A 27,898-nucleotide genomic window follows, 5' to 3' on the forward strand; every position below is an offset into this window, starting at 1 on the left:
AGCCCCTCGAGCCTGCCCCGCCATTCAATAAGATCATGGCTGATCTGACGTGGATCAGTACCACTTACCCGCCTGATCCCCATAACCCTTAATTCCCTTACCGATCAGGAATCCATCCATCCGCGCTTTAAACATATTCAGCGAGGTAGCCTCCACCACCTCAGTGGGCAGAGAATTCCAGAGATTCACCACCCTCTGGGAGAAGAAGTTCCTCCTCAACTCTGTCTTAAACCGACCCCCCTTTATTTTGAGGCTGTGTCCTCTAGTTTTAACTTCCTTACTAAGTGGAAAGAATCTCTCCGCCTCCACCCTATCCAGCCCCCGCATTATCTTACAAGTCTCCATAAGATCCCCCCTCATCCTTCTAAACTCCAACGAGTACAAACCCAATCTCCTCAGCCTCTCCTCATAATCCAAACCCCTCATCTCCGGTATCAACCTGGTGAACCTTCTCTGCACTCCCTCCAATGCCAATATATCCTTCCTCATATAAGGGGACCAATACTGCACACAGTATTCCAGCTGCGGCCTCACCAATGCCCTGTACAGGTGCATCAAGACATCCCTGCTTTTATATTCCATCCCCTTCGCAATATAGGCCAACATCCCATTTGCCTTCTTGATCACCTGTTGTACCTGCAGACTGGGCTTTTGCGTCTCATGCACAAGGACCCCCAAGTCCCTTTGCACGGTAGCATGTTTTAATTTGTTTCCATTGAGATAGTAATCCCATTTGTTATTATTTCCTCCAAAGTGTATAACCTCGCATTTCTCAACGTTATACTCCATTTGCCATATCCTCGCCCACTCACTCAGCCTGTCCAAATCTCTCTGCAGATCTTCTCCGTCCTCCACACGATTCACTTTTCCACTTATCTTTGTGTCGTCTGCAAACTTCGTTACCCTACACTCCGTCCCCTCCTCCAGATCATCTATATAAATGGTAAATAGTTGCGGCCCGAGTACCGATCCCTGCGGCACGCCACTAGTTACCTTCCTCCAACCGGAAAAACACCCATTTATTCCGACTCTTTGCTTCCTGTCGGATAGCCAGTCCCCAATCCACTTTAACACACTACCCCCAACTCCGTGTGCCCTAATCTTCTTCAGTAGCCTTTTATGGGGCAGTCAGCCCGGGTCTAACACTACAAGCTGCCGCTCCATTTGGTACAAAGGGGGGGGACCGGGAAGTTCATTTCCGGGGTTTGGGTTTGAACAACATGTTTACAAAGTCTCTCCACCCACCCGCCACATTTATCATTCCCCGCACGCCGCCCTCTACCTCGTATTGATCTCGCTTCCAAACTAAAACCGTCCGTCTGCCACCCGGAGGAAACCCATGCAGACATGGGGAGAATGTGCAAATTCCACACAGACATTGACACGAGGGCAGAATTGAACCCAGGTCCCTGGCGCTATGTGGCAGCAGTGCTAACCATTGTGTCACCGTGCTACCCCAAAATTGTGGATTACTAATGTCTCATCAATGTTTTCACACTGATGAGAGACTGGGTTCAGGGGATCATTTCAACTCACTGTATACCTAGTTCACACAGGGGAGGGGCTGTTCACCTGCTTTGAGTTTGGGAAGATATTCACTGTTTCGAGGTCGGATTTGCGGTATCTAGTTTTGGGGTCATTGTGGGTAGTTTTCTCTGACTTACCGTTACCTGTTTAAAGATGAAGAAGGAGTTTTAAGAAGGAGACAACAGTAACTCTCATCCTGTTCAACATGAAACTAAACTCACTGTTAATTCCTCCTCAGTAACAATTTTAAACACAAAGTTTGCAGGCAGGATTGAAGCGGGGACTTTCTCCTGTAAAGTTGCAGTGATAATGAGTGCCCTCGGGAAATGAGTGTGAATCCCCCAGCCCCGGACAGAGGGGAACTGACCATCCATCTCTTGCTCTAATTCCACCACCCTCTGTCTCCTTCCAGCAAGCCAATTCTGTATTCAATTTTTGATTTGATTTATTATCACATGTATTAGTATACAGTGAAAAGTATTGTTTCTTGCACGGTGTACAAAGTATACCATTCATAGAGAAGGAAACGAGAGAGTGCAGAATGTAGTGTTAGTCATAGCTATGGTGCGGAGAAAGATCAACTTAGTGCAAGGTAGGTCCATTTATAACTCCATGGATCCCATGTGATCTAACCTTAACTGGCCAGTATACCATAGGTACCTTGTCAAAGGCCTTGCTGAAGTCCATGCAGACAACATCTACTGCACCGTCCTCATCTATTTTTTTTGATCACCCTTTCAAAAAGCTCTGTTAAATTTTTAAGACACAATTTCCCATGCATAAAGCGATGCTGACAATCTGTAATCAGCCTTTGTCTTTCCAAATGCATGTAGATCCTGTCTCTAAGACTACCCTCCAACAACTTACCCACCACTGACATTAGGATCACCAGTCTGTAGTTCCCTGGCTTTTCCCTGCTGCCTTTCTCAAATAACAGTGAAACATTTGCCTCTCTCCAGTCTTCTGGCACCTCACCCGTGGTTGTTGATGATACAAATATATACGCTAGGGGGTGCCACAATGTTTTCCCCAGCTTCCCACAATGTCCTGGGATGCGCTTGATCAGGTCCTTGAGATTTATCTACCTTTATGTGTTTTAAAACTTCCAGCACCTTGTCTTCTGTAAGGTTGGCGCCATTGAAGACATCACTATTTACATCCCTGAATTCCCAAGTTTTCATGTCTTTCTCCAGGGTAAATACTGATGAGAAATATTCCATTAGGATCTCACCCATCTCCTGTGGCTTCACACATAAATGACCTTGTTGATCTTTAAGGGGCCTATTCTCTCCCTAGTTACTCTTTTGCCCTGAATATACTTGTCGAATCTCTTTGGATTTTCTTTGACCTTATCTGCCAAAGCTATCTCATGTTCCCATTTTGCCTCCTGATTACCATTTTAAATGGACTTCTGCACTCCCGATACTCCTCAAGGGATTCACTTGGCCCCAGCTGCCTGTACCTGACATATGCTTCCTTCTTTTTATTGACCAGAATCTCAGTATCTCTCGTCATCGAGTGTTTCCTACTCCTGGCGGCTTTGTCCTTTACAGTAACAGGAAGGTGCTGGCCCTGAACTCTCGCTATCTCGCTTCTGAAAGCATCCCACATTCCAGACGTTCCTTGACCTGTGAACAGCCTTCCCCAATCAACTTGTGAAAGTTCCTGTACAATACCATCAAAATTGGCCAAGCCCCAATTTAGAACTTTAACTTGTGGACCAGACCTATCCTTTTCCATAACTATGTTAAAACTAATCGAATTATGGTCATTGATCCCAAAGTGCTCCCCAGTAACACTTCAGTCACATGCTGCTTTACATCCTGGTTACTTGTTCGTATGTATATTTCCTCAACTTCATATCACAACAAGGACATCAATTTGTCTCTTATCTTGGGGAAATCAACAATAAATAAACTTTGAAACTTCAAACTTTTACCCAACACACAGTCAAAACGCGGTTAGACTTAACACTATGAGAAAATATTAAACTCCAGTGCAGTCACAGGAATTATGAACATCATGAAAAGAATGAGCCCTGTCAGAATGAAAATAGTCCAGTCCAGGATGTGATTAACAGGAGCAATACTAGCAGAATCCAACCCTGCAATCACTCGTGAACTCGCTGGTGTCTCAGTAGGTGGTAGGACTGAGTAAATCCCTTCCCACACTGGGAGCAGATGAATGGCCTCTCTCCAGTGTGAATTCGCTGGTGTCTCAGCAGTTGGAATGACTGAATGAATCCTATCCCACACTCAGAGCAGATGAAAGGCTTCTCTGTAGAGTGAACACGCTGGTGTCTCAGGAGGAGAGCTGACTGAGTGAATCCCTTACCACAGATGAAACAGATGAATGGGTTCTCCGCAGAGTGAATTTGTTGATGTCTCTGCAAGCTGCACGACCGACTGAATCGCTTTCCACATTTAGTGCAAGAGAACGGCCTCGCCCCAGTGTGAACTCGCTGGTGTCGCAGGAGACTGAATGACCGAGTGAATCCCTTACCGCACACAGAACAGGAGAATGGGCTCTGACTACAGTGAATGTATTGGTGTCTCTGTAGATTCCTTGTACTTTTGAAGCTCTTACCACAGTCCAAACATTTAAAAAGTCTCTTATCAGTGTGAACAAGCTGATGAGAAGTGAGATTAGTTAAACTGGTGAATCCCTTCCCACACACAGAGCAGCTAAATGGTCTCTCCCCAGTGTGAACTTGCTGATGTACAGTGAGGTGAGATAACTGAGTGAATCCCATGCCACATTGGGAGCAGATGAACGGCCTCACCCCAGTGTGAACTCGCTGGTGTCTCAGCAGGGTGGATGTCCGAGCAAATCCTTTCCCACACTTGAAGCAGGTGAATGGTCTCTCCCCAGTGTGACCACGTCGATGAGTTTCCAGATCTGATGGGGATCTGATCACTTTACCACAGTCCCCACATTTCAGTGGCCTGTGTGTGATGTTGGCTCCAGTGTGAGTGCATCGATGATATTCCAGCCGGGATGGATAATTAAATCCCTTCCCACAGTCCCCACATTTCCACGGTTTCTCCATGGTGCTGGTGTCCTTGTGTCTCTCCAGGTTGCACGATCAGTTGAAGCTTCATCCACACACAGAACACATGTACAGTTTCTCCTCGCTGTGGATGGTGTGATGTTTTATCAGGCTGTGTAACTGGTTGAAGCTCTTTCCACAGTCAGTTCACTGGAACACTCTCATTCGGGTGTGTGTGTCTCGGTGCTTTTCCAGTCAGTGATGTTTGAAATCTTTTCCCACAGACAGAACAGACATTCTCCTCCTTCCACAGTGTAAGGTTGATGATATTCAAATCCTGACGAATCGAGTGATTCTGTTAAATCTTGATGTGATGTTTGCTTTTGTACTTTTTATCTGCAAATTCTCCCCTTCTAACACCCTGCAAAAGAAATTTAGGAAAATTATAACTAAGTCTGGATTAGAAGTTCTGAAAAGATAATTCTAGTTTTTCTGGAACATTTTATCCTCTTTTGTTCCCCCAAATCTGTAAATCCCCGTCCCACACACTCTCCCTCCTCCCAGGGCTGAAATCCAAACCCATCTCACCATCTCCACCATTTCTTTCCTCCACTCCCAGTTTTCTCCCTCCCTCTCCTCTGTCTGGGTGCAGATATCCACTCCATCTGATGAAGGAGCAGCGCTCCAAAAGCTAATGGCATTTGCTACCAAGTAAACCTGTTGGAATTTAACCTGGTGTTGTTAGAACTCTTACTGTGTTTACCCCAGACCAACGCTGGCATCTCCACATCATGGGTTCAGTTCTTCAGCTCCTGTCTGCAGACTGACAATAAAACCAATGGGTCTTATTGGGGGTGTTGGGGCCTCCAGCGGGTGTTTGTGAATCCTCCCCGCCCACCTCCCAGGGTTTCCTTCCTTCCCAGAGATCAGAGTCCTCATTGATTTGAGGCCAAAGTGTAACCTCTTATTTATTGTCCCCCTCCCCCATCCTCTGATGTGAACCATCCTCCAGTGGCTGAGCCAGGATGGGGCCGTTAACCTGGGCCTGTTCCCGGGAGGGAGGGAGGGAGAAGCCCCGCAGCTGCAAACCAGGGAGCTGACAGTGATTCTGAAGGGTTTGCGGATCCACAAAGTGTTTCCAAATCCTCCCAGCCACCGCCTAACGCTGACTCCGCTTCTCCGGGACAAACAAGCGCCAAGGACAGCAATGACACTGCGCATGCTCCACATCACAATGCCCGGGGACTGATTGACGGCAGCTCCGGACCAATAGGAAGAGGGGGCGGGGCTGGAGGACCGAGCGGGAGCGGCTGGTCCTCCAACCAATCAGGATGAATGAGGGGCGGGACCTGAAGCATGCGCAGTGCGGGTAATGGCGATGGACGGACGGTTTTAAGTCGGAACCAAGATCAATACCAGGTAGAGGGCGGCGCGCGGGGAGCGATGAACATGGCGGGTGGGTGGAGACCTTCCTAAACGTTCAAAGGCAAACCCCGGAAATGAACTTCCCGGTTCCCCCCGTTTGTGCCAAATGGAGCCGCAACTTGTCGTGTTGGGCCTGGGCTGACTGCCGCCATTGAGGCTGAGTGTGGAAGCCGGCAGGGAGTGAAGTCCGAACGTCTCAATAGAATTCATGACAGTTTCGCGTCACAATGGAGAGTGAGTGTGACGTCACAATGGAGAGTGAGTGTGACGTCACAACAGAATGGATAAGGGTGCCAGATGAGCTGAGACTGGGGCGGAGTCGGGCGATGTCACTGAGGTGGAAGGAGGCGGTCTTGATGATGATGTGGATATCATAGAATCATAGAATCACTACAGTGCAGATGGAGGTCATTCGGCCCATCGAGTCTGCACCGACCACAATCCCACCCAGGCCCTACCCCCACATATTTACCCACTAATCCCTCTAACCTATGCATCTCAGGACTCTAAGGGGCAATTTTTAACCTGGCCAATCAACCTAACCCGCACATCTTTGGACTGTGGGAGGAAACCGGAGCACCCGGAGGAAACCCACGCAGACACGAGGAGAATGTGCAAACTCCACACAGACAGTGACCCGAGCCGGGAATCGAACCCGGGACCCTGGAGCTGTGAAGCAGCAGTGCTAACCACTGTGCTACCGTGCCGCCCATATGATATGTGGCTGGAACCTCATCTTGGGGTGAAATATTTCACCAGGATTGTGAACAGCCTGGTTCAGCCTCAGACAGTTCCCAGGAAGAGGGATAGAGTTGCTGGTGAGGGAGTGGAGTTTGCAGTGGGGACTGAAGACAATGGGTTCAGAATTCCCAGTATTGATATGGAAAAAAATTCTCTTAGTCCTGGACGTCAGACAAGTCAGGATGGTGTGTGAGCTGGAGGGGAACTTGGAGGTGATGGTGTTCACGTCTACCTGCTATCTTAGTCCTTCTTAATGATGGAGGTTGAGGGTTTGGGAGATTCTGTCAAAGTTCTCATTGAGTTGTTGATGTATAAAATCCCTCTCCTTCACCCCTGACCTCTCCGACTTCTCTCTGTCTCCTCCCACAGTGCCCAGAGTCTTGTGTAGACCCAGCCTGGATGACAAGTTTCTTTTCGTGAAGGACATTAGTGAATCAGTTGGAACAAAAACAGAAAATGCTGGAGAAACTCAGCAGGTCTGACAGTGTCTGTGGAGAGAGAATAGAGCCAATGTTTTGAGTCTGGATGACACTTGTCGACAATGGGTCTTCCAGACTCAGAACGTTGGCCCCATTCTCTCTCTACAGATGCTGTCAGACCTAGAACCATAGAACCAAAAAAATTACAGCTCAGAAACAGGCCTTGTGGCCCTTCTTGTCTGTGCCGAACCATTTTTTGCCTAGTCCCACTGACCTGCACTTGGACCATATCCCTCCACACCCCTCTCATCCATGAACCCGTCCAAGTTTTTCTTAAATGTTAAAAGTGACCCCGCATTTACCACTTTATCCGGCAGCTCATTCCACACTCCCACCACTCTCTGCGTGAAGAAGCCCCCCCTAATATTCCCTTTAAACTTTTCTCCTTTCACCCTTCGCCCATGCCCTCTGGTTTTTTTCTCCCCCAGCCTCAGCGGAAAAAGCCTGCTTGCATTCACTCTATCTATACCCATCAAAATCTTATACACCTCTATCAAATCTCCCCTCAATCTTCTACGCTCCAGGGAATAAAGTCCCAACCGATTCAATCTCTCTCTGTAACTCAGCTTCTCAAGTCCCGGCAACATCCTTGTGAACCTTCTCTGCACTCTTTCAACCTTATTTACATCCTTCCTGGAACTGGGTGACCAAAACTGTACACAATACTCCAAATTCGGCCTCACCAATGCCTTATATAACCTTACCATAACACTCCAACTTTTATACTCGATACTCCGATTTATAAAGGCCAATGTACCAAAGGCACTCTTTACTACCCTGTCCACCTGTGACGTCACTTTTAGGGAATTCTGTACCTGTATTCCCAGATCCCTCTGTTCAACTGCACTCTTCAGAGTCCTACCATTTACATAGAACACAGAAAGCCACAGCACAAACAGGCCCTTCGGCCCACAAGTTGCGCTGATCATATCCCTACCTCTAGGCCTATCTATAGCCCTCAATCCCATTAAATCCCATGTACTCATCCAGAAGTCTCTTAAAAGACCCCAACGAGTTTGCCTCCACCACCACCGACGTCAGCCGATTCCACTCACCCACCACCCTCTGAGTGAAAAACTTACCCCTGACATCTCCTCTGTACCTACCCCCCAGCACCTTAAACCTGTGTCCTTCCAAAGTGCAATATCTCACACTTGTCTGCGTTAAATTCCATTTGCCATTTTTCAGCCCATTTTTCTAGTTGGTCCAAATCCCTCTGCAAGCTTTGAAAATCTTCCTCACTGTCCACTACACCTCCAATCTTTGTATCATCAGCAAACTTGCTGATCCAATTTACCACATTATCATCCAGATCATTGATGTAGATGACAAACAACAATGGACCCAACACCGATCCCTGCGGCACAGGCCTCCACTCAGAGAAGCAATTCTCCACAACCACTCTCTGGCTTCTTCCATTGAGCCAGTGTCTAATCCAATTTACTACCGCCCCATGTATACCTAGCGACTGAACCTTCCTAACTAACCTCCCATGAGGGACCTTGTCAAAGGCCTTGCTGAAATCCAGGTAGACAACATCCATCGCCTTCCCTTCATCCACTTTCCTGGTAACCTCCTCGAAAAACTCTAATAGATTGGTCAAATATGACCTACCACGCACAAAGCCATGTTGACTCTCCCTAATAAGTCCCTGTCTATCCAAATATTTGTAGATCCTATCCCTTATCACACCTTCCAATAACTTGCCCACCACCGACGTCAAACTTACTGGCCTATAATTTCCCGGATTTCTTTTGGAACCTTTTTTAAACAACGGAACAACATGAGCCACCCTCCAATCATCCGGCACCTCCCCCGTGAATACTGACATTTTAAATATGTCTGCCAGGGCCCCTGCAAGTTCAACACTAGCTTCCCTCAAGGTCCGTCGGAATACCCTGTCCGGTCCTGGGGATTTATCCACTCTGATTTGCCTCAAGACAGCGAGCACCTCCTCCCCTTTAACCTGTAAAGGTTCCATGACCTTCCTACCAGTTTGCCCTATTTCCGTAGACTCCATGCCCGTTTCCTCAGTAAATACGGATGCAAAAAAACCATTTCGTATCTCCCCCATCTCTTTTGGTTCCATACACAGTCTACCACTCTGGTCTTCAAGAGGACCAATTTTATCCCTCACTATCCTTTTGCTCCGAACATACCTATAGAAGCTCTTTGGATTTTCCTTCACTCTGTCTGCCAAAGCAACCTCATGTCTTCTTTTAGCCCTCCTGATTTCTCTCTTAAGTAGCTTCTTGCACTTTTTATACTCCTCAAGCATCTGACCTGTTCCTTGCTGCCTGTACATTTCATACAACTCTCTCTTCCTCTTAATCAGTGTTACAATCTCCCTCGAGAACCAAGGTTCCTTATTCCTATTTACTTTGCTTTTAATCCTGACAGGAATATACAAACTCTGCACTCTCAAAATTTCTCCTTTGAAGGCCTCCCACTTTCCATTTACATCCTTACCAGAGAACAGCCTGGGCCAATCCACACTTCCCAGATCCCTTCTCATTTCATCAAATTTGGCCTTTTTCCAGTTCAGAACTTCAACCCGAGGACCAGATCTATCCTTATCCACGATCAGGTTGAAACTAATGGCATTATGATCACTGGATCCAAAGTGTTCCCTCACACTTCCATCCATCACCTGCCCTAACTCATTTTCCAATAGGAGATCCAATATCGCATCCTCTGTAGTTGGCATCTCTATATACTGATGTAGAAAATTCTCCTGAACACATTTTACAAACTCTACCCCGTCTAAACCTTTAACAGTATGCGAGTCCCAATCTATATGTGGAAAATTAAAATCCCCTACTATCACAACTTTGTGTTTCTTGCAGTTGTCAGCTATCTCTCCGCTGATTTGCTCCTCCAATTCTCGCTGATTATTGGGTGGTCTATAATACAACCCCATTAATGTGGTCATATCTTTCTTGTTTCTCAGCTCCACCCGTAGGGCCTCTGTAGACAAGCTCCCTAATCTATCCTGCCTGAGAACCGCTGTAACATTTTCTCTGACCAACAATGCCACCCCCCACCTTTTATCCCTCCGCCTCTATCCCGCCTGAAACATTGGAACCCTGGAACATTGAGCTGCCAGTCCTGCCCCTCCTGTAGCCAAGTTTCACTAATGGCTATAATGTCATATTTCCATGTGTCTATCCACGCCTTCAGCTCATCTGCCTGCCCCACAATACTCCTGGCATTGAAATAGACACACCTCAAAAGATTATTTCCACCACACTCTACCCTTCCATTTGTGATTTTGCTTGAACTAACCTGTCTTTTTACCCCTGCTCCACTATCTGCTCTGGCACTCTGGTTCCCATCCCCCTGCAAATCTAGTTTAAATGCTCCCCAATAACACTAGCAAATCTCCCTGCAAGTATATTGGTCCCCTTGTAGTTTAGGTGTAACCCGTCTCTCTTGTACAGGTCCCACCTGCCCCAGAAGAGGTCCCAATGATCCAAGAATTGGAAACCCTGCCCCCTGCACCAGTTCCTCAGCCACGTGTTCATCCGCCCAAGCATCCTACTCCTACCCTCACTGGCATGTGGCTCAGGTAGCAATCCTGAGATTACTACCCTCGGGGTCCTGCTTTTTAACTTCCTTCCAATCTCTTTGTACTCACTCTTTAGGACCTCCTCACTCTTCCTTCCCACGTCATTGGTACCGACATGTACCACGACATCTGGCTGATCACCTTCCCACTTTAGAACGCTGTGCACGCGATCAGAGACATCGCTGACCTTTGCACCTGGGAGGCAACAAACCATGCGGGAGTCTCTGTCCCGACCACAGAACCTCCTGTCTGTACCTCTGACCATTGAGTCCCCTATCACTACTGCTCTCCTCTTCTTCATCCCATCCTTTTGCGCTGTAGAACCAGACTCAGTATCAGAGTTCCGGCTGTTGCAGCTTGTCCCAGGTAAAGCATCTCTCACAACAGTATCCAATTCAGTATACCTGTTGTGGAGGGGTATGTCCACTGGGGAACACTGCTCTGCCTGTCCTTTCACATTTCCATTTCCTCTCCTTACAGTAACCCAATTTCCTGTGCTCTGCTGCTTAGGTGTAACTACCTCCCTAAAGCTACTGTCTATAAACTCCTCATTCTCCCGAATTAGATGGAGGTCATCAAGCTCCTTCTCCAGTTCCCTAACACGCTTTGCTAGCAGCTGCAGCTGGATGCACCTGCTGAGTTTCTCCAGCATTTTCTGTTTTTGTTTCAGATTCCAGCATCCGCAGTATTTTGCTTTTATCTTAGTGAATCAGTTGGGTTTTTCATGACAATCCAACAGCTTTCATAGTCACTTTTCCCTAGTGCTGGCCCCAGATTCATTCAGCTCAATTTCACAACCATTGTATTTTTATGGGTTCCCTTACTCTTTTCTTTCTGTTTCAATCAATTTCACAGGGTTTTAGAAGATGAGGATTTAAACAATACATCAGAACCTGATGGAATCGGCCAATTTATTGTAACCTGAATATCATTGTATTTTGAACATGGAAGAAAATAGCACCGTTCACAGTGGAGAGAAACTGTACATATGTTCTCTGTGTGGACAAGACTTCAACCAATCATCTGGCCTTTCGGAACATAATTGCAGTCACAACAGGGAGATGGCATGGAAATGTAGAGACTGTGGGAAGGAATTCAATTACCCATCCCTGCTGGAAACTCATCGGCGCAGTCACACTGGGGAGAGACCATTCACCTGCTCCCAGTGTGGGAAGGGTTTTGCTCACCCATCCACCCTAGTAAAACACCAGCGAATTCACACTGGGGAGAGACCATTCACCTGCTCCCAGTGCGGGAAGCGATTTGCTTACTCATCCAATCTGCTGAAACATCAGCGAATGCACACTGGAGAGAGACCTTTCACCTGCTCTGTGTGTGGGAAGGGATTCACTCAGTCATCCAACCTTGCATTACACAAGCAAATTCACACTGAGGAGAAGCCGTTCACCTGCTCCCAATGTGGGAAGGGATTCAGTCGGTCATCAAATTTGCTGACACACCAGACTGTTCACACTGGGGAGAGGCCGTTCACCTGTTCCCAGTGTGGGAAGGGATTTGCTCACTCACACACACTGCGGACGCACCAGCGAATTCACACTGGGGAAAGACCATACACCTGCTCTGTATGTGGGAAGGGATTCAATCAGTCATCCAACCTAGCAATACACAAGGAAGGGCACACCGGGGAGAGACCATTCACCTGCTCGCAGTGTGGGAAGGGATTTGCTCATTCAGCCAATCTGCTGAAACACCAGAGAGTTCACACTGGGGAGAGGCCATTCATTTGCTCCGTTTGTGGGAAAGGTTTTGCTCGCTCATCCAACCTGCGGTTACACCAGCGAGTTCACACTGGGGAGAGACCTTTCATCTGTTCCACATGTGGGAAGGGATTCACTCAGTCATCCACTCTGCAGACACACCAGCGAGTTCACAAGTAACTATTGTGATGGGATTTTTCTGTTAATCATATTCGTTGAATGATTCAACCTCTGCTGAGACATCGCAGCAGTCACTCCGATTAGATTTATTATCTGCTCCGACTCTTGGGGATAACCAAATCATTTGAGATTAAGTACATACAAATTGAGGGCATTGATTGGATGATTATGAATGCAAATAAAGAGACATGTACTGACATAGTGTGAAGTTCAGAGAGAAATACCTGTGAAGTTTCACTCTAAATAAATCTGTACCAAATAAAGATTGGCTCCAACTTCTTCCTTCACCATAAGCTGTCAGGATTGTAACATGGTCAGAGGGAATATTTTCTAATGGTGGAGATTGGAAGCTAAAGGGAAATATTTTTCAGACAGAAGTTTTGCAATCCCAACAGCTTTTGTGAGAAATGGCTGAAAGTGAGTGGGAATTGTCAGGGTCTGATTACCCGCTGCTGCTCTCAGAGTCTGAACCATGTGAAAGTGGAGATGTGGATACTGGTTACATCCCTACCAAGGGGGAAACAAGGTCTGGCCTTGGCATTGTCACTTCCCAGCAAAAGGAAAATCAGAAGCAAAGTATTTTGTGAGCTGGATGTCCGTCAGTTAGACACTGATAAAGATTTGGACACTGATAAAGATTTGGATCTTCTGTTTGGGTTCAATGATGAGATTGACAAGATAGATGATCTACTGAATGGTTATGAAACATGGTTAGACTTTGACAGCTTTTGTAGGGGGTGAAAGCAGCTATAGCAGATCTGGATATCACAACAAAAGACAGATTGGAACAGCATTAATAAACAAATGAACCCCGGGAATGACTGGGGAACAATTAGCAAGTGCTTCAGGTCTGACTCAAAATATCATCATGTGATGAACTTCCCAAAGTGGAAAATTAGGGATTTTGCAGTGAGACACAACACAGAGAATTCTGAGAAATTAGAGATAGCATTAGATCCAAGATAGAGACATACAATTTGGCCAAGGAAAACAACAGACCTGATGATTGGGAGCAGTTTAGAATTCAGCAACAGAGGACCAAGGAATTGATTAAGAAGAGGAAAATGGAATATGAGAGTAAGCTTGCAGGGAACATAAAAACTGACTGTAAAAATTTCTACTGGTGTATGAAGAGAGAAAGATTGATGAAGACAAATGTCATTTACAGTCAGAAACAGGAGAATTTATAATGGAGAACAAAGAAATGGCTGACCAACTGACTACATACTTTGGTTCTGTCTTCACAAAGGAGGACACAAAAATGTTGGGGAACACAGGGTTTAGTGAGAGGAAGGAATTGAAGGAGATCAGTATTAGTCGAGGATTAGTGTTGGGGAAACTGATGGGATTAAAGGCCTATAAATCTTCAGGACTTGATCATTTGCATCCCAGAGTACATGAGGAAGATGCCTGAGAAATAGTGGATTAATTGGTGGTCAACTTCCAAGATTCTATAAACTCTGGAACAGTTCCTACAGGTTGGAGGATAGCTAATGTAGCCCCACTATTTAAAAAGGGAGGGTAGGGAGAAAGTAAGGAATTATAGACCAGTAAGCCTGACACTGTTAGTGGGGAATATTCAAGAATCAATTTTCAAGGATTTTATAGCAAAACACTTGAAAAACAGTGGCAGGATCGCACAGAAAGGGAAATTGTGCTTGACAAAACTATTAGAATTCTTTGAGGATATCACTAGTCGAGTTGATGAGGGGGAGCCAGTGGATGTGGTTTATTTCGACTTTCAGAAGAATTCCGACAAAGTCAAAAAAGATTAACGTGTAAAATTAAAGCACATGGGATTGGGGCAGTATGTTGAGATGGATAGAAAACTAGTTGGCAGACAGGAAACAAAGAGTAGGGATAAATGGGTCTTTTTCCAAATGGCAGGAAGTGACTAATAGGGTACTGAAGGGATCAGAGCTGAGACCCCAGCTATTTACTACATATATATTATTGATTTAAATGAGGGAACTAAAGGCAATATCTCCATATTTGCTAATGACACAAAGCAAGGTGGGAGGGTGAGCTGTGAGGAGGATGCAGCAATCCTTCAGTGTAATTTGACAAGTTGAGTGAGTGGGCAAATGATTGGCAGATGCAGTATAATTTGGATAAATGTGAGGTCATCCACTTTGGGAGCAAAAACGGGAAGACAGATTACTATCTGAATAGCCAAGAAGTAGGAGGAGGAAATATGCAACAAGACCTGGGTGTCCTCGTACACTCATCACTGAAGGTAAGCATGCAGGTGTAAAAGACAGTAAAAAAGGCAAATGGTATGTTGGAAAAAAAACTCAACAGGTCAGGCAGCATCTGTGCAGAGAGAGAAACACAGTTAACATTTCAAGTCTGTGACCTTTCACCAGAACTGGGAAAAGTTAGAAATGTAACAGGTTTGGAGAAAGGGGCGGGTGGAAGACAGGAGAGATCGAATGAGAGAAAAGTGAATCCCCCCAGAGCCAAAGGGAATGGAGATGGAGCGAGAAAAGAAACAGAAGCTGTGCCTGGAGCAGGGGGGCTGCTGACTGAAAGAAAGAAAAATGAAACAATCGAAGACAAAGAAACAGAACGGGCTGAGAGTTCACTCTCTGAAACTGCTGGACTGAATGTTGAGTCCAGAAGGCAGTAAAGTGTGGAGGGGGTGGGTGAGTGGAAGGATCTTCTCCTGGACCTGCTCTAGACCCTGGTTAAAACAGTAATCTGTAGATCCAGGATCGGAGGGGCTGAATGGGGAGGCAGGGGTCACTCTGGCTGCCGACTGATCTTCTGTGACCTTGTCTGTGCCCAGGTGGCCCTGGGGAGGGGAATTCTATTGGTACTTTGTTGCCGATTTTGGTCTTTTTGTTTGATTGAACCACATGTTTGGGTGAAGGAGAGGAAAGAATGTTCCGAGAAAGTGGAATTGTCTGTTCTGAATTTGTATCCTGCGCTGATAGTTGATGTCAGTGTCACTATCTCACTCACCATTTCTACCCCTCTTCAACTAAAGAACAGACATTCGGACTCGAACATTAACTCTGTTTCTCTCTCCACAGAAACTGCCAGGCCTGCTGAGTTTTTCCAATTTTCTGTTTTTATTTCAGATTATCAGCATCTGCAAAATTTTGCTATTATCTCAATAGCCGCACTTAAGATCCCAGGATTAAGTCCATCGGGACCCGGTCTCTCCCCAGTGTGAACTCACTGGGGTACAGTGAGTTGAGATGATCCCCTGAACCCAGGCTCACAGTAAAAGCATCTGAATGTCTCTCATCAGTGTGAATACGCTGGTGAGACATCAGTTCTTCACTACTTTTATAGCAGTTCCCGCAGTCTGGGCATTTGTAAGGTCTCTCCCCAGTGTGAAACCAGAGTGTTTGCAGTGTGGATGATTGAGTGAATCCCTTCGGTTAGAGTCCTGGACCAGAACCTCTAAATTACATTAGAAAATTAGAGTAGACCCCAACAATTTTTCTATTTTGGCATAAGTGTGAGGATAGAATGCTTCACTCCAGGAATGATTCCACTGACAAATTAGGGATTTTTCATGGTAAAATAAACGTTTTTAAATAAAAGTTCAAATATAATTCCAACAAATGAAACAGTTTGACTATTAACAGTTGAATAATATTTAAAAGTGAAAGGAAAGAACTTTAATTTCTAACTTATCACAATTTCAGTTCCAAATAAGCAACATTCCTCTTACCAATGTAAATCCCACTTTAAATAGTTAGCAACTATAAATATACTTGCTATAATGAGTATAGACTGCCTTGAAACTTCCAGAGAGATGACAAGTCTCAGAGTAGCTTGTAGAAAACCTCTATCAACAAAGAATCCTCGTTGAGCTTCCAGCTCTGACGGATAACTGAAACTCTCCTCACAGTCTCCACATTTTCACGGTTTCTCCCTAATTTGAAATCCAGTCACAACAGTTACTTGTGAGTTCGCTGGTGTGTCAGAAGATTCAATGAGGTAGCATATCCCTTCCCACACTACAAACAGGTGAATGGTCTCTCCCCACTGTGAACCCACTGATGTATTGCTAGTTTAGATGACTGATTGAATCGCTTCCTAAACACATAACAGATGAATGGCCTGTCCTCTGTGTGGATTCGCTGGTGTATTGCTAGGTTGGATGAGTGATTGAATCCTTTCCCACACACAGAGCAGATGAATGACTTCTCCCAGTGTGAACTCGCTGGTGTGTCAGGAGAGTTGATAACCGACTGAATCCTTTCCCACACACAGAGCAGGTGAATGGCCTTTCCCCAGTGTGAATTCACTGGTGTGTGAACAAAGTGGCTGACTGAACAAATCCCTTTCCACACTGGGAACAGGTGAATGGCCTCTCCCCAGTGTGAACTTGCTGGTGTTTCAACAAATTGGTTAAGTCAGCAAATCCCTTCCCACACAGGGAGCAAGTGAATGGCTTCTCCTGAGTGTGAGTTTGTACTGTATCAACAGAGTGGATGAGTGAGCGAATCTCATCCCACATTCAGAGCAGGTGAACGGTTTCTCCCCAGTGTTGAACTTGCTGGTGTGTTGCGAGGTTGGATGACTAATTGAATCCTTTCCCACATTGGGAGCAGGTGAATGGCCTCTCCTCAGCATGAGTCCTCTGGTGTATATGAAAGCTGGATAACTGAGTGAATCCCTTCCCACACTGGGAACAGGTGAATGGCCTCTCCCCAGTGTGACTACGTCGATGAATTTCCAGCAGGGATGGGTAATTGAATTCCTTCCCACAATCCTCACATGCTATTTTCCTGTTGTGACTGCAACTATGTTCCTCAAGGCCAGATGATTCTCCACACAAAGAACACGTGTACATTTTCTCTCCACTGTGAATGGCGCTTTTTTCTTCCATGTTCAAAATACAATGATATTCAGGTTACAATAAATTGGCCGACTCCATCAGGTTCTGATGTCATGTTTGGTTTCAGTTTCTCAACTGCAAATCCCCCTCTTCTAAAACAGTGCAAAATTGATTTAAAACAGAAAACAGAGTGAAAAAGAACCCACAAAAACGCAAAGGTGGGTTGTGAATTTGAGTTGAATGAATCTGGTAATCTGGTAATTTGTGGGGTCAGCGTGAGGAAAAGGTAACCATGAAAGCTGCTGAATTGTCATAAAAACACAACTGGTTTATTGATGTCCTTCAGGGAAGGGACCCTGCCACACAGTCTGGGTCTACACAAGACCCACTGTGGCACTGTGGGAGGAGACAGAGAGAAGTAGGAGTGGCTGGGGTGAAAAAGAGGGATTTAAACATCTGCATCTTGACAAGAACTTTGACAGAATCTCCTAAACCCTCAACCTCCAGCATCTAGAAGGACCAAGGTAGCAGGTGGATATAAACACCATCACCTCCAAGTTCCTCCAACTCACACACCATCCTGACTTATCTGACTTCCAGTACTAAAAGAACAGAAATTTCTTTTGTATAAATACTGGGAAAACTGAACCCATTGTCTTCAGTCTGAATACAAACTCCACTCCCTCACCAGCAACTGAAAGATGTGCTGGTTAAAAAAGTGCATTGACCCGAACAGGCGTCGGAGTGTGGCGACTAGGGGAATTTCACAGGAACTTCATTGCAATGTTAATGTAAGCCTTACTTGCGACTAATAAATAATCTTTTTTTAAAAACTCTCTCCCTCTTCCTGGGAACTGTCTGAGGCTGAACAAGGCTGTTCACAACCATGGTGAAATATTTCACCCCAAGATGAGCTTCCAGCCACATATCCACATCATCGTCAAGACCGCTTTGTTCCTCCTCAGTGACATTGCACAACTCCACCCCAGTCTCAGATTATCTGGCACTCTCACCCCATTCCATTGTGACGTGAAACTCAGGGGAATGGGAATATAGAGAGGGGATGGGACTGACTGAATTGCTCTACAGAGAGTTGGCATGGATCTGTATTGCCAAACTGATCCATTCTATGTTGTAATGTCTCCATCACTGGAAATAAATAAAGTAGCCACATTGCTATATATTTCAAGACAAGAAATAAGGGATCATAAATAACGTAGTAGATGCAATATAACTACATTATACATATCTCTGTACCATACAAATTTTCTGTTCATTTAAATGTTAGCTTTCTCCTGGGAAAACTCCCTCTTTAATTGTGAACATTGGGTAAGAGGCCATCCTATTAGCCACATAAATAAATGTGTCAAACTGAGGGGGCTAAAGGATGTCAATATCTTTGAGAGAGAAAGAAAAAGATACCTGGGCCGAGTCCTGCTCCTAATTCCGATGTTCGTCTGTAAGCTTTCCAGAGTCTGCAGCCTTCCTGGATTCACTTCCTTTCCCTTCAGTTGCTGCAAGTCCCCAATTTCCCCCAGAATGAGGAAAGAAATGGAAAGGGGGAAACATTGATTACCTCCCAGATGTTGTCCAGAGGAGGGAGTTTCAGTCGGAAGCTCATTGGACAATTTCCGTATTCTGACGTCACAATGGAGGCGTGCCTGAATAGCCAATAAGAATCACACTGCTACGCGGTGACGTCTCCGGGTTCCAGTGCGCAGGCCCGGGCGCGCGGACCCGGGAGCCCCGCCCCCACCCATTGTTCCCTCCCCCGACACACATCGAGCCAAGGTTTCCAGGCAACCGGCTGACGGCTCCGGCCAGAGCGAGAAGCCGCTCTGTGATCTCCCCCTCCCCCCGGCCCGGGACTGCGCATGTCTAATGGAGAGGGGAAGTTGCGAATGTTCCGGGGGAGAGCCCACCCTCTGACGTTCATGCTGAATTGTTGACCCATGGGAAGAGTTGGAGGACCGGAAGGACTGTGGCCCTCCAGACAATCCAGGGCGCGGGCTTTGTGACAATGCAGGTTGAACTTCACACAGACTGAAATTTCCTCCTGTCTCCTTAAAAGAGGCCAAAATCTGTGAGTAAAATACTTTCTTTTCTTCCCCTTTCCATTTCTTTTCTCATTCTGGGGAAAATTGGGGACTTGCAGCAACTGAAGGGAAAGGAAGTGAATCCAGGGAGGCTGTAGACTCTGGAAAGATTGGCCCAGGTCTGTCAATCAGCCTCTTCAGGAAAACTGGGAGGGTGAATCTTAGATCCAGCAGAATGAGAATGGAGGGAGAGTTCTTTTTTCTTCATTCGTGAGACATAGGCATCACTGGCTGGCCAGCATTTATTGCCCATCCTTCATTGCCCTTGAACTGATTGGTTCACTGGGCTGTTTCAGAGGGCAGTTGCGAACCAACACATTTCTGTGGCTTTGGTGTCACATGTAGGCCAGGCCAGGTGAGGGTGGCAGATTTCCTTCCCTAAAGGGCATTAGTGAACCAGATGGGGTTTTCCGACAATCGACAATGGTTTCACAATCATCAATAGATTCTTAATTCCACATTTTTTTTATTGAATTCAAATTCTACCGTCTGCTGTGGTGGGATTCGAACCTGGGTCCCCAGAACATTAGCTGAGTTTTGGATGAATAATCTAGCAATAATACCACTCGGGCATTGCCTCCCAATGTGTGCGAATGAAATTTACAGATTTTGGGGAATGAGAGAGGAAAAAATGCTCCAGAGAAACTAGAATTGTCTGTTCTGAATTTCTATCCTGTACTAACGCTGATTACTTTTGTCAACTTCTTTTACAGGTGTTAGAAGTGGGGATTTAAGCCAGAAATCTCAAATCAAACGTCGCATCAGGATCTGAAAGATTCAGTTGATTCATTGCAAAGTGAACATCAGTGGCCTCTGAATCTAGATGGAGAAATAATTGTCTGCTCTATCAGCTTCAGCAGTTATTAACTATCAGTGTGACGAGAAAAGCATCAACACACACACTCTGAACTGAGTGTTCCAGTTTTAACCAGTTACACAGCTTGAAAAAACATTCCCATTTGGAGCCGGGTGTCCTGTGTGCAGAAACCTAATTTGATTGTTGAACATGGAGAGACACAAGGACACCTGCACCACGGAGAAACCATGGAAATGTGAGGACTGCGGAAAGAGATTCATAACCCCCTCAAAACTAGAAACTCATCGGCGCATTCACACTGGGGAGCGGCCGTTTACCTGCTCTGACTGTGGGCAGGGATTCACAAATTCATCTCACCTGCTGACACACCAGCGAATTCACACAAAGGAAAGGCCATTCACCTGCACTGCATGTGGGAAAGGTTTCAAACATTCATCCACCCTGAAGATACATCAGCGCGTTCACTCTGGGGAGAGGCCATTTGTTTGCTCTGAGTGTGGGAAGGGATTCACTCAGTTATCCAACCTGCAGACACACCAGCGAATTCACACTGGGGAGAGGCCATTCAGCTGCTCTGAGTGTGGGAAGAGATTCAATCAGTTCTCCGATCTGCTGACACACCAGCGAGCTCACACTGGGGAGAGGCCGTTTACCTGCTCTCAGTGTGGGAAGGGATTCACTCAGTCATCCAACCTGCAGACACACCAGCGAGTTCATACTGAGCAGAAACAATTCAGCTGCTCTCACTGCGCAAGAAAGTTCAGATGGTTATCCAACCTGATACGACACCGACAGGTTCACACCGAGGAGAGGTCATTCATCTGTTCTGACTGTGGGAAGGGATTCAAAAATTCAACCCATCTGCTGACACACCACCGAATTCACACTGAGGAGAGGCCGTTCATCTGCACAGTGTGTGCGAAGAAATTCAAAGATTCATCCACTCTGCAAAAACACCAGCGAGTTCACACTGGGGAGAGACCATTTCCCTGCTCTGATTGTGGGAAGCAGTTCCGAGATTTGTCCAACCTGAGAAGACACCAGCGAGTCCACACTGGGGAAAGACCATTCGCCTGCTCTGACTGTGGGAAAGAATTCACTCAGTTATCTACCCTGGTGAGACACCAGCGAGTTCATAATTGATGACAGTGGTTGGATTCTACTGTTATTGCTGCTGTTAATCACACCCAGGACAGAACCATGTTCACTCTGACTGTTTGTGAAGTGGGAGGATCGGAGGGTTTCTTTCTGCTGAACTGGCCGGTCTCACAACTTTGCTTCCAGTGGGCTGATGCTGTTTGAGCCTGGGAGAGCACATCTCCACTGAAACGATCCACAAAAGTTGATGAAGGACATTTATTTTATCCTGGGTAGTAAATAGTGTTTTTTCTATACTACAGGTAGATACATTTGTCTCTGTTCCATTGAGTCTACAGCACAGGGCCAGGCCTGTCGGCTCAATTGGTCTATGTCAGTATTTATGCTCCACATGAGCCTCCACCCACCCCTCTTCATCTCCCCCCATCAGCATATCCTTCTATTCCTCTCTCCCTCATGTATGTGTCTAGCTTCCCCTTCAATGTGTTCATGCTGTTCACCTCAACCACTCGCTGTGATAGTGAGTTCCACATTCTCACCACTCGCTGGGTAAAGAGGTTTCTCCTGAAATACCTATTGGATTATTGAACCCCTTCATAAGCTTAAAGAGTTGCATCAGGTCACCCTTCAGTCTTCTCTGTCCTCGAGAAAAACAGCCCTAGCCTTTCCTGAGGGTCAAAGGGTATGTTGCTGGTCTGGAGGATTTAAGGTACAAGAAGAGGTTGGACAAGTTCAGATTGTTTTCACTGGAAAGACGGATGCTGAGGAGTGACCTCCACAAAACTATGAGAAGCAAATGTAGGGTGGATTGTCAGAGGCTTTTCCCCAGAGGAGAAGGGTCGACTACAAGTGGGCACAAGGTGAGAGGTGATAAGGTTCGGGGAAACATGTGGGGAAAGTTTTCACATACATTTTGAAAAGGGATGAGGTCCTGAAGAGTGAATTTAGAGAGTTAGGCAGCAGACTAAAGTGCAGGACCTCAAAGGTAGTAATTTCTGGACTACTGTCGGTGCCACGTGTTAGTGAGAGTAGGAATAGGAAGATGAGGCTGATGAATGTGTGGCTTGAGAGCTGGTGCAGGTGGGCAGGGATTTAGATTTGTGGATCATTGGGATCTCTTCTGGGGAAGGGGTGACCTGTTCAAGAGGGACGGGTTACACCTGAACCTGGAGGGGGACTAACATCCTGGCGCGGAGATTTGCAAGAGCCACTCTGGAGGGTTTAAACTAGTTTGGCGGGGGGGGGGGGGGGGGGGGGGGGGGCTGCTGTGGGACCCAAAGCAATAGGAAGACAGAAGAGAAGGTTGAGGACAGAAGTTAAAGAGAGCACATTAAATAGTAAAGACAGTGTCAGTAATCCTAGTACTGGACAGGTCTGGCAAAAGCAGAGCAGAGAGCAAGGGAGGTCCAGATTAAACTGGACTTATTTCAATGCAAGAGGCCTGACAGGCAAGGCAGATGAACTCAGGACATGGATGGGTACATGGGACTGGGATATTATAGCTATTACTGAAACATGGCTGAGGGAGGGACAGGACTGGCAGCTCAATGTTTCAGGGTACAGATGCTAGAGGAAAGATAGATCAGGAGGTGAAAGAGGAGGGGGAGCTGCACTTTTGATGAGGGAAAACACCACAGCAGTATTGAGAGGGGATATATCCGAGGGTTCACCCACTGAGTCTGTATGGGGAGAATTGAGTAATAAGAAGGGGGAAATCACTTTGATAGGATTGTACTATAGGCCCCCAAATAGTCGGTGGGAAATTGAGGAGCAAATATGTAAGGAGATTACAGATAGCTCCAAAAAATAGGATGGTAATAGTCGGAGTTTTTAACTTTCCCAACATTGACTGGGACAGCCATTGTATTAGAGGGTTGGATGGAGAGAAATTTGTTGAGTGTATTCAGGAGGAATTTCTCATTCAGTATGTGGATGGTCTGACTAGAGAGGGGCAAAACTTGACCTCCTTTTGGGAAATAAGGAAGGGCAGGTGGCAGAAGTGTTAGTGAGGGATCACTTTGGGACCAGTGACCATTAGTTTTAAGATAGCTATAGAGAACGGTAGGTCAGGCCCAAAGGTTAAAATTCTAAATTGGGGCAAGGCCAATTTTGATGGTATCAGGCAGGAACTTTCAAAAGTTAATTGGGGGAGTCTGTGGGAAGGCAAAGGGACGTCTGGTAAGTGGCACTCTTTCAAAAGTGTGTTAACCAGTGTTCAGGATAAGCACATTCCTCTTAGAGTGAAGGGTAAGGCTGGTAGAAGTAGGGAACCCTGGATGACTTGGGATATTGAGGCCCTGGTCAAGAAGAAGGAGGAGGCACATGACATGCATAGGCAGCTGGGATCAAGTGGATCCCTTGAAGAGTATAGACGGTGTAGGAGTAGAGTTAAGAGAGAAATCAGGAAGGCAAAAAGGAGACATGAGATTGCTTGGGCCGATAAGACCATAAGACCATAAGACATAGGAGCGGAAGTAAGGCCATTCGGCCCATCGAGTCCACTCCACCAGATAAGGCAAAGGATAATCCAGAGATTCTACAAATGCAGAGTATAGAGAGTAGGGTCTTTAAAGGATCAACAAGGTCATCTATGTGCGGACCCACAAGAGGTGTGTGAGATCCTAAATGAATATTTCTCATCAGTATTTACTGTTGAGGCATGGATGTTGGGGAACTTGGGAAAATAAATAGTGATGTCTTGAGAAGTGTGCACATAACAGAGAAGGATGTGCTCGAAGTTTTAAAGCGCATCAAGGTAGATAAATCCCCGGGACCTGATGAAGTGTGTCCCAGGACGTTGTGGGAGGCTAGGGAGGAAATTGCGAGTCCCCTAGCAGAGATATTTGAATTGACATCCACAGGTGAGGTGCCTGAAGATTGGAGGGTGGCAAATGTTGTGCCTTTGTTTAGAAAGGGCTGCAGGAAAAAGCCTGGGAACTACAGGCTGGTGAGCCTCACATCTGTAGTGGGTACGCTGGTCGAAGGTATTCTGGGAGACAGGATGTACAGGCATTTAGAGAGGCAAGGACTGATCAGGGACAGTCAGCATGGCTTTGTGAGTGGAAAATCATGTCTCAGAAGTTTGATTGAGTTTTTTGAAGGGGTAACCAAGAAGGTAGATGAGGGCAGTGCAGTTGATGTTGTCTACATGGACTTTAGCAAGGCCTTTGACAAGGTACCGCATGATAGGTTGTTGCATAAGATTAAATCTCACGGGATCCAGGGTGAGGGAGCTAAATGGATACAAAATTGCTTGGTGACAGAAGACAGGGTGATTGTAGGTGGTTGTTTTTCAAACTGGAGCCTGTGACCAGCGGTGTGCCTCAGGAATCGGTGCTGGGTCCACTGTTATTTGTCATTTATATTAATGATTTGGATGAGAATTTAGGAGGCATGATTAGTAAGTTTGCAGATGACACCAAGGTGGGTGACGTAATTGATAGTGAAGAAGGTTAGCTCGGATTGTAATGGGTTCTTGATCAATTGAGCCAGTGGGCTGACGAATGGCAGCTGGAGTTTAATTTAGATAAGTGCGAGGTGATGCATTTTTGTAGATTGAACCAGGGCAGGACTTAGTTAATGGTAGGGCATCGGGGAGAGCTATAGAACAAAGAGATCTAGGGGTACATGTTCATAGCTCATTGAAAGTGGAGTCACAGGAGTACAGAGTGGTGAAGAAGGCATTCGGCATGCTTGGTTTCATTGGTCAGAACATTGAATACAGGAGTTGGGACGTCTTGTTGAAGTTGCACAAGACATTGGTAAGGCCACACTTGTAATACCGTATACAGTTCTGGTCACCCTATTATAGAAAGGATATTACTAAGCTAGAAAGAATGCAGGAAAGATTTATTAGGATGTTCCCAGGACTTGATGGTTTGAGTTATAAGGAGAGGCTGGATAGACTGGGACTTTTTTCTCTGGAGCGTAGGAAGCTTACGGGTGATCTTATAGAAGTCTATAAAATAATGAGGGGCATAGATCAGCTAGATAGCCAATATCTTTTCCCAAAGGTAGGGAAGTCTAAAAATAGAGGCCATAGGTTTAAGGTGAGAGGGGAGAGATGAATTATTACTATTATTACTATTCCTTAATGGAGATGCGTATGTCCAAGAATGCAACTGATTCCGGAGAGTAGTCCATGGTGAGTCTGATGGTGGGATGGAACTTGTTGATGTCATCATATAGTTGTTTCAGTGATTGGTCACCATGAGTCCAAAGGAAGAAAATGTCATCGATGTATCTAGTGTATAGCATCGGTTGAAGGTTCATATCACACTATTTGTAATCCCCACAACCTGTCTGGACCTGCAGAGTTTCACTGGCTATCCTGTCTGGAGACAATACACATCTTTTTAGCCTGTCTTGATGCTCTCTCCACTCACATTGTTTGTATCTTAAAGACTTGATTAGCTGTAAGTATTCGCATTCCAACCATTATTCATGTAAATTGAGTCTGTGTCTTTATATGCCCCGTTTGTGAACAGAATTCCCACTCACATGAAGAAGGGGCTCCGAAAGCTTGTGTGGCTTTTGCTGCCTGTTGGAATTTAACCTGGTGTTGTTAAACCTCTTACGCTGTTGATGATATCCAGTAAGAAGTCTCACAACACCAGGTTAAAGTCCAACAGGTTTATTTGGTAGCAAATGGAGTGGAGAAGCTACGGCATCTCCTCCGGAGCCTTCAACATGTAATTGATGAAGACGAACATCTCGCCAAGGCCATCCCCACACCCCCACTTCTTGCCTTCAAACAACTGCGCAACCTCAAACAGACCATTGTCCTCAGCAAACTACCCAGCCTTCAGGAGAACAGTGACCACGACACCACACAACCCTGCCACAGCAACCTCTGCAAGACGTGCTGGATCATCGACACAGATGCCATCATCTCACGTGAGAACACCATCCACCAGGTACACGGTGCATACTCTTGCAACTCGGCCAACGTTGTCTACCTGATACGCTGCAGGAAAGGATGTCCCGAGGCATGGTACATTGGGGAAACCATGCAGACACTGCGACAAGGGATGAATGAACACCGCTCGAAAATCACGAGGCAAGACTGTTCTCTTCCTGTTGGGGAGCACTTCAGCAGTCACGGGCATTCAGCCTCTGATATTCGGGTAAGCGTTCTCCAAGGCGGCCTTCACGACACACAACGGCGCAGAGTCGCTGAGCAGAAACTGATAGCCAAGTTCCGCACACATGAGGACGGCCTCAACCGGGATATTGGGTTCATGTCACACTATTTGTAATCCCCACAGCCTGCCTGGACCTGCAGAGTCTCACTGGCTGTCTTGTCTGGAGACAATACACATCGTTTTAGCCTGTCTTGATGCTCTTTCCACTCACATTGTTTGTATCTTAAAGACTTGATTAGCTGTAAGTATTCGCATTCCAACCATTATTCATGTAAATTGAGTCTGTGTCTTTATATGCCCTGTTTGTGAACAGAATTCCCACTCACCTGAAGAAGGGGCTTGGGGCTCCGAAAGCTTGTGTGGCTTTTGCTACCAAATAAACCTGTTGGACTTTAACCTGGTGTTGTGAAACTTCTTACTGTGTTTACCCCAACGCTGGCATCTCCACATCATATCATCAACAGCAGCAGCTACATTAGAAACTATCCCTATCGTTAAATGTGAGCCCATTCATGAATTGCGAGCTCAGGTGATTGAATTAATGAATTTTATCGAACACACATTAAAACATTTGGGCAGCACGGTAGCACATGGTTATCACTGCTGCTTCACAGCTCCAGGGACTTGGGTTTGATTCCCGGCTTGGGTCACTGTCTGTGTGGAGTTTGCACATTCTCCTCGTGTCTGCGTGGGTTTCCTCCAGGTGCTCCGGTTTCCTCCCACAGTCCAAAGATGTGCAGGTTAGGTTGATTGGCCATGCTAAGATTGCCCCTTAGTGTCCTGAGATGCGTAGACTCGAGGGATTAGCGGGTGGATATGGGGGTAGGGCCTGGGTGGGATTATGGTCGGTGCAGACTCGATGGGCCGAATGGCCTCTTTCTGTACTATAGGGATTCAGTTTACATTAAACAAGGCCATATCTCAGAGATTGCAGCCCTACGCCAGGTCTCTGCTGATTATGCACTTGGATCTTTCTAAATTTATATTAACTCGACATTTCTTTGTTTATTTTACACTAGATCATGTCTCTGTTTACATTAAGTAAACTCTGGCCAGCATTTTATGGCCCTACCACAGCCTGTCGTCCTCTGCAGAGGCGATCAACCATTTAAATCTCCATTTAGTTTAACGGGACAATAATGTGCTGCTGGACGCGAATGGCCGAAAAATCCTGGTTCCCATCTCTGACTATTTTAATCTGGGCCCTGTGTCAGTTATGACTATCTTATTATTATTACACCTGAGCCTTTTTGAACTACTCCAGACCCTGTCTGAGTTCACATTGTTCACAGCTCTGTCTCAGTTACTGTGCCAGCCA

The 27,898-nt window shown here is 46.0% G+C and overlaps 2 protein-coding genes across 2 annotated transcripts in view; both read left to right on the forward strand.

The window, feature by feature from the left end:
* LOC144483346 (uncharacterized) overlaps positions 1–27,898 on the forward strand; it is a 341,173-nt gene that overhangs the window by 261,399 nt on the left and 51,876 nt on the right. The window lies entirely within an intron of this gene.
* LOC144483392 (uncharacterized) lies at positions 5,866–26,974 on the forward strand. Its single transcript, XM_078202116.1, has 5 exons — positions 5,866–5,935; positions 11,585–12,623; positions 19,313–19,319; positions 20,561–22,296; positions 25,924–26,974. The coding sequence occupies exons 2-4, from the start codon at positions 11,674–11,676 to the stop codon at positions 21,479–21,481; spliced, it is 1,878 nt and encodes a 625-aa protein (XP_078058242.1). The 5' UTR covers positions 5,866–5,935; positions 11,585–11,673; the 3' UTR covers positions 21,482–22,296; positions 25,924–26,974.

This window comes from Mustelus asterias, unplaced genomic scaffold (genome assembly GCF_964213995.1).
Source record: "Mustelus asterias unplaced genomic scaffold, sMusAst1.hap1.1 HAP1_SCAFFOLD_63, whole genome shotgun sequence".
Classification (NCBI taxonomy): Eukaryota; Metazoa; Chordata; class Chondrichthyes; order Carcharhiniformes; family Triakidae; genus Mustelus; species Mustelus asterias.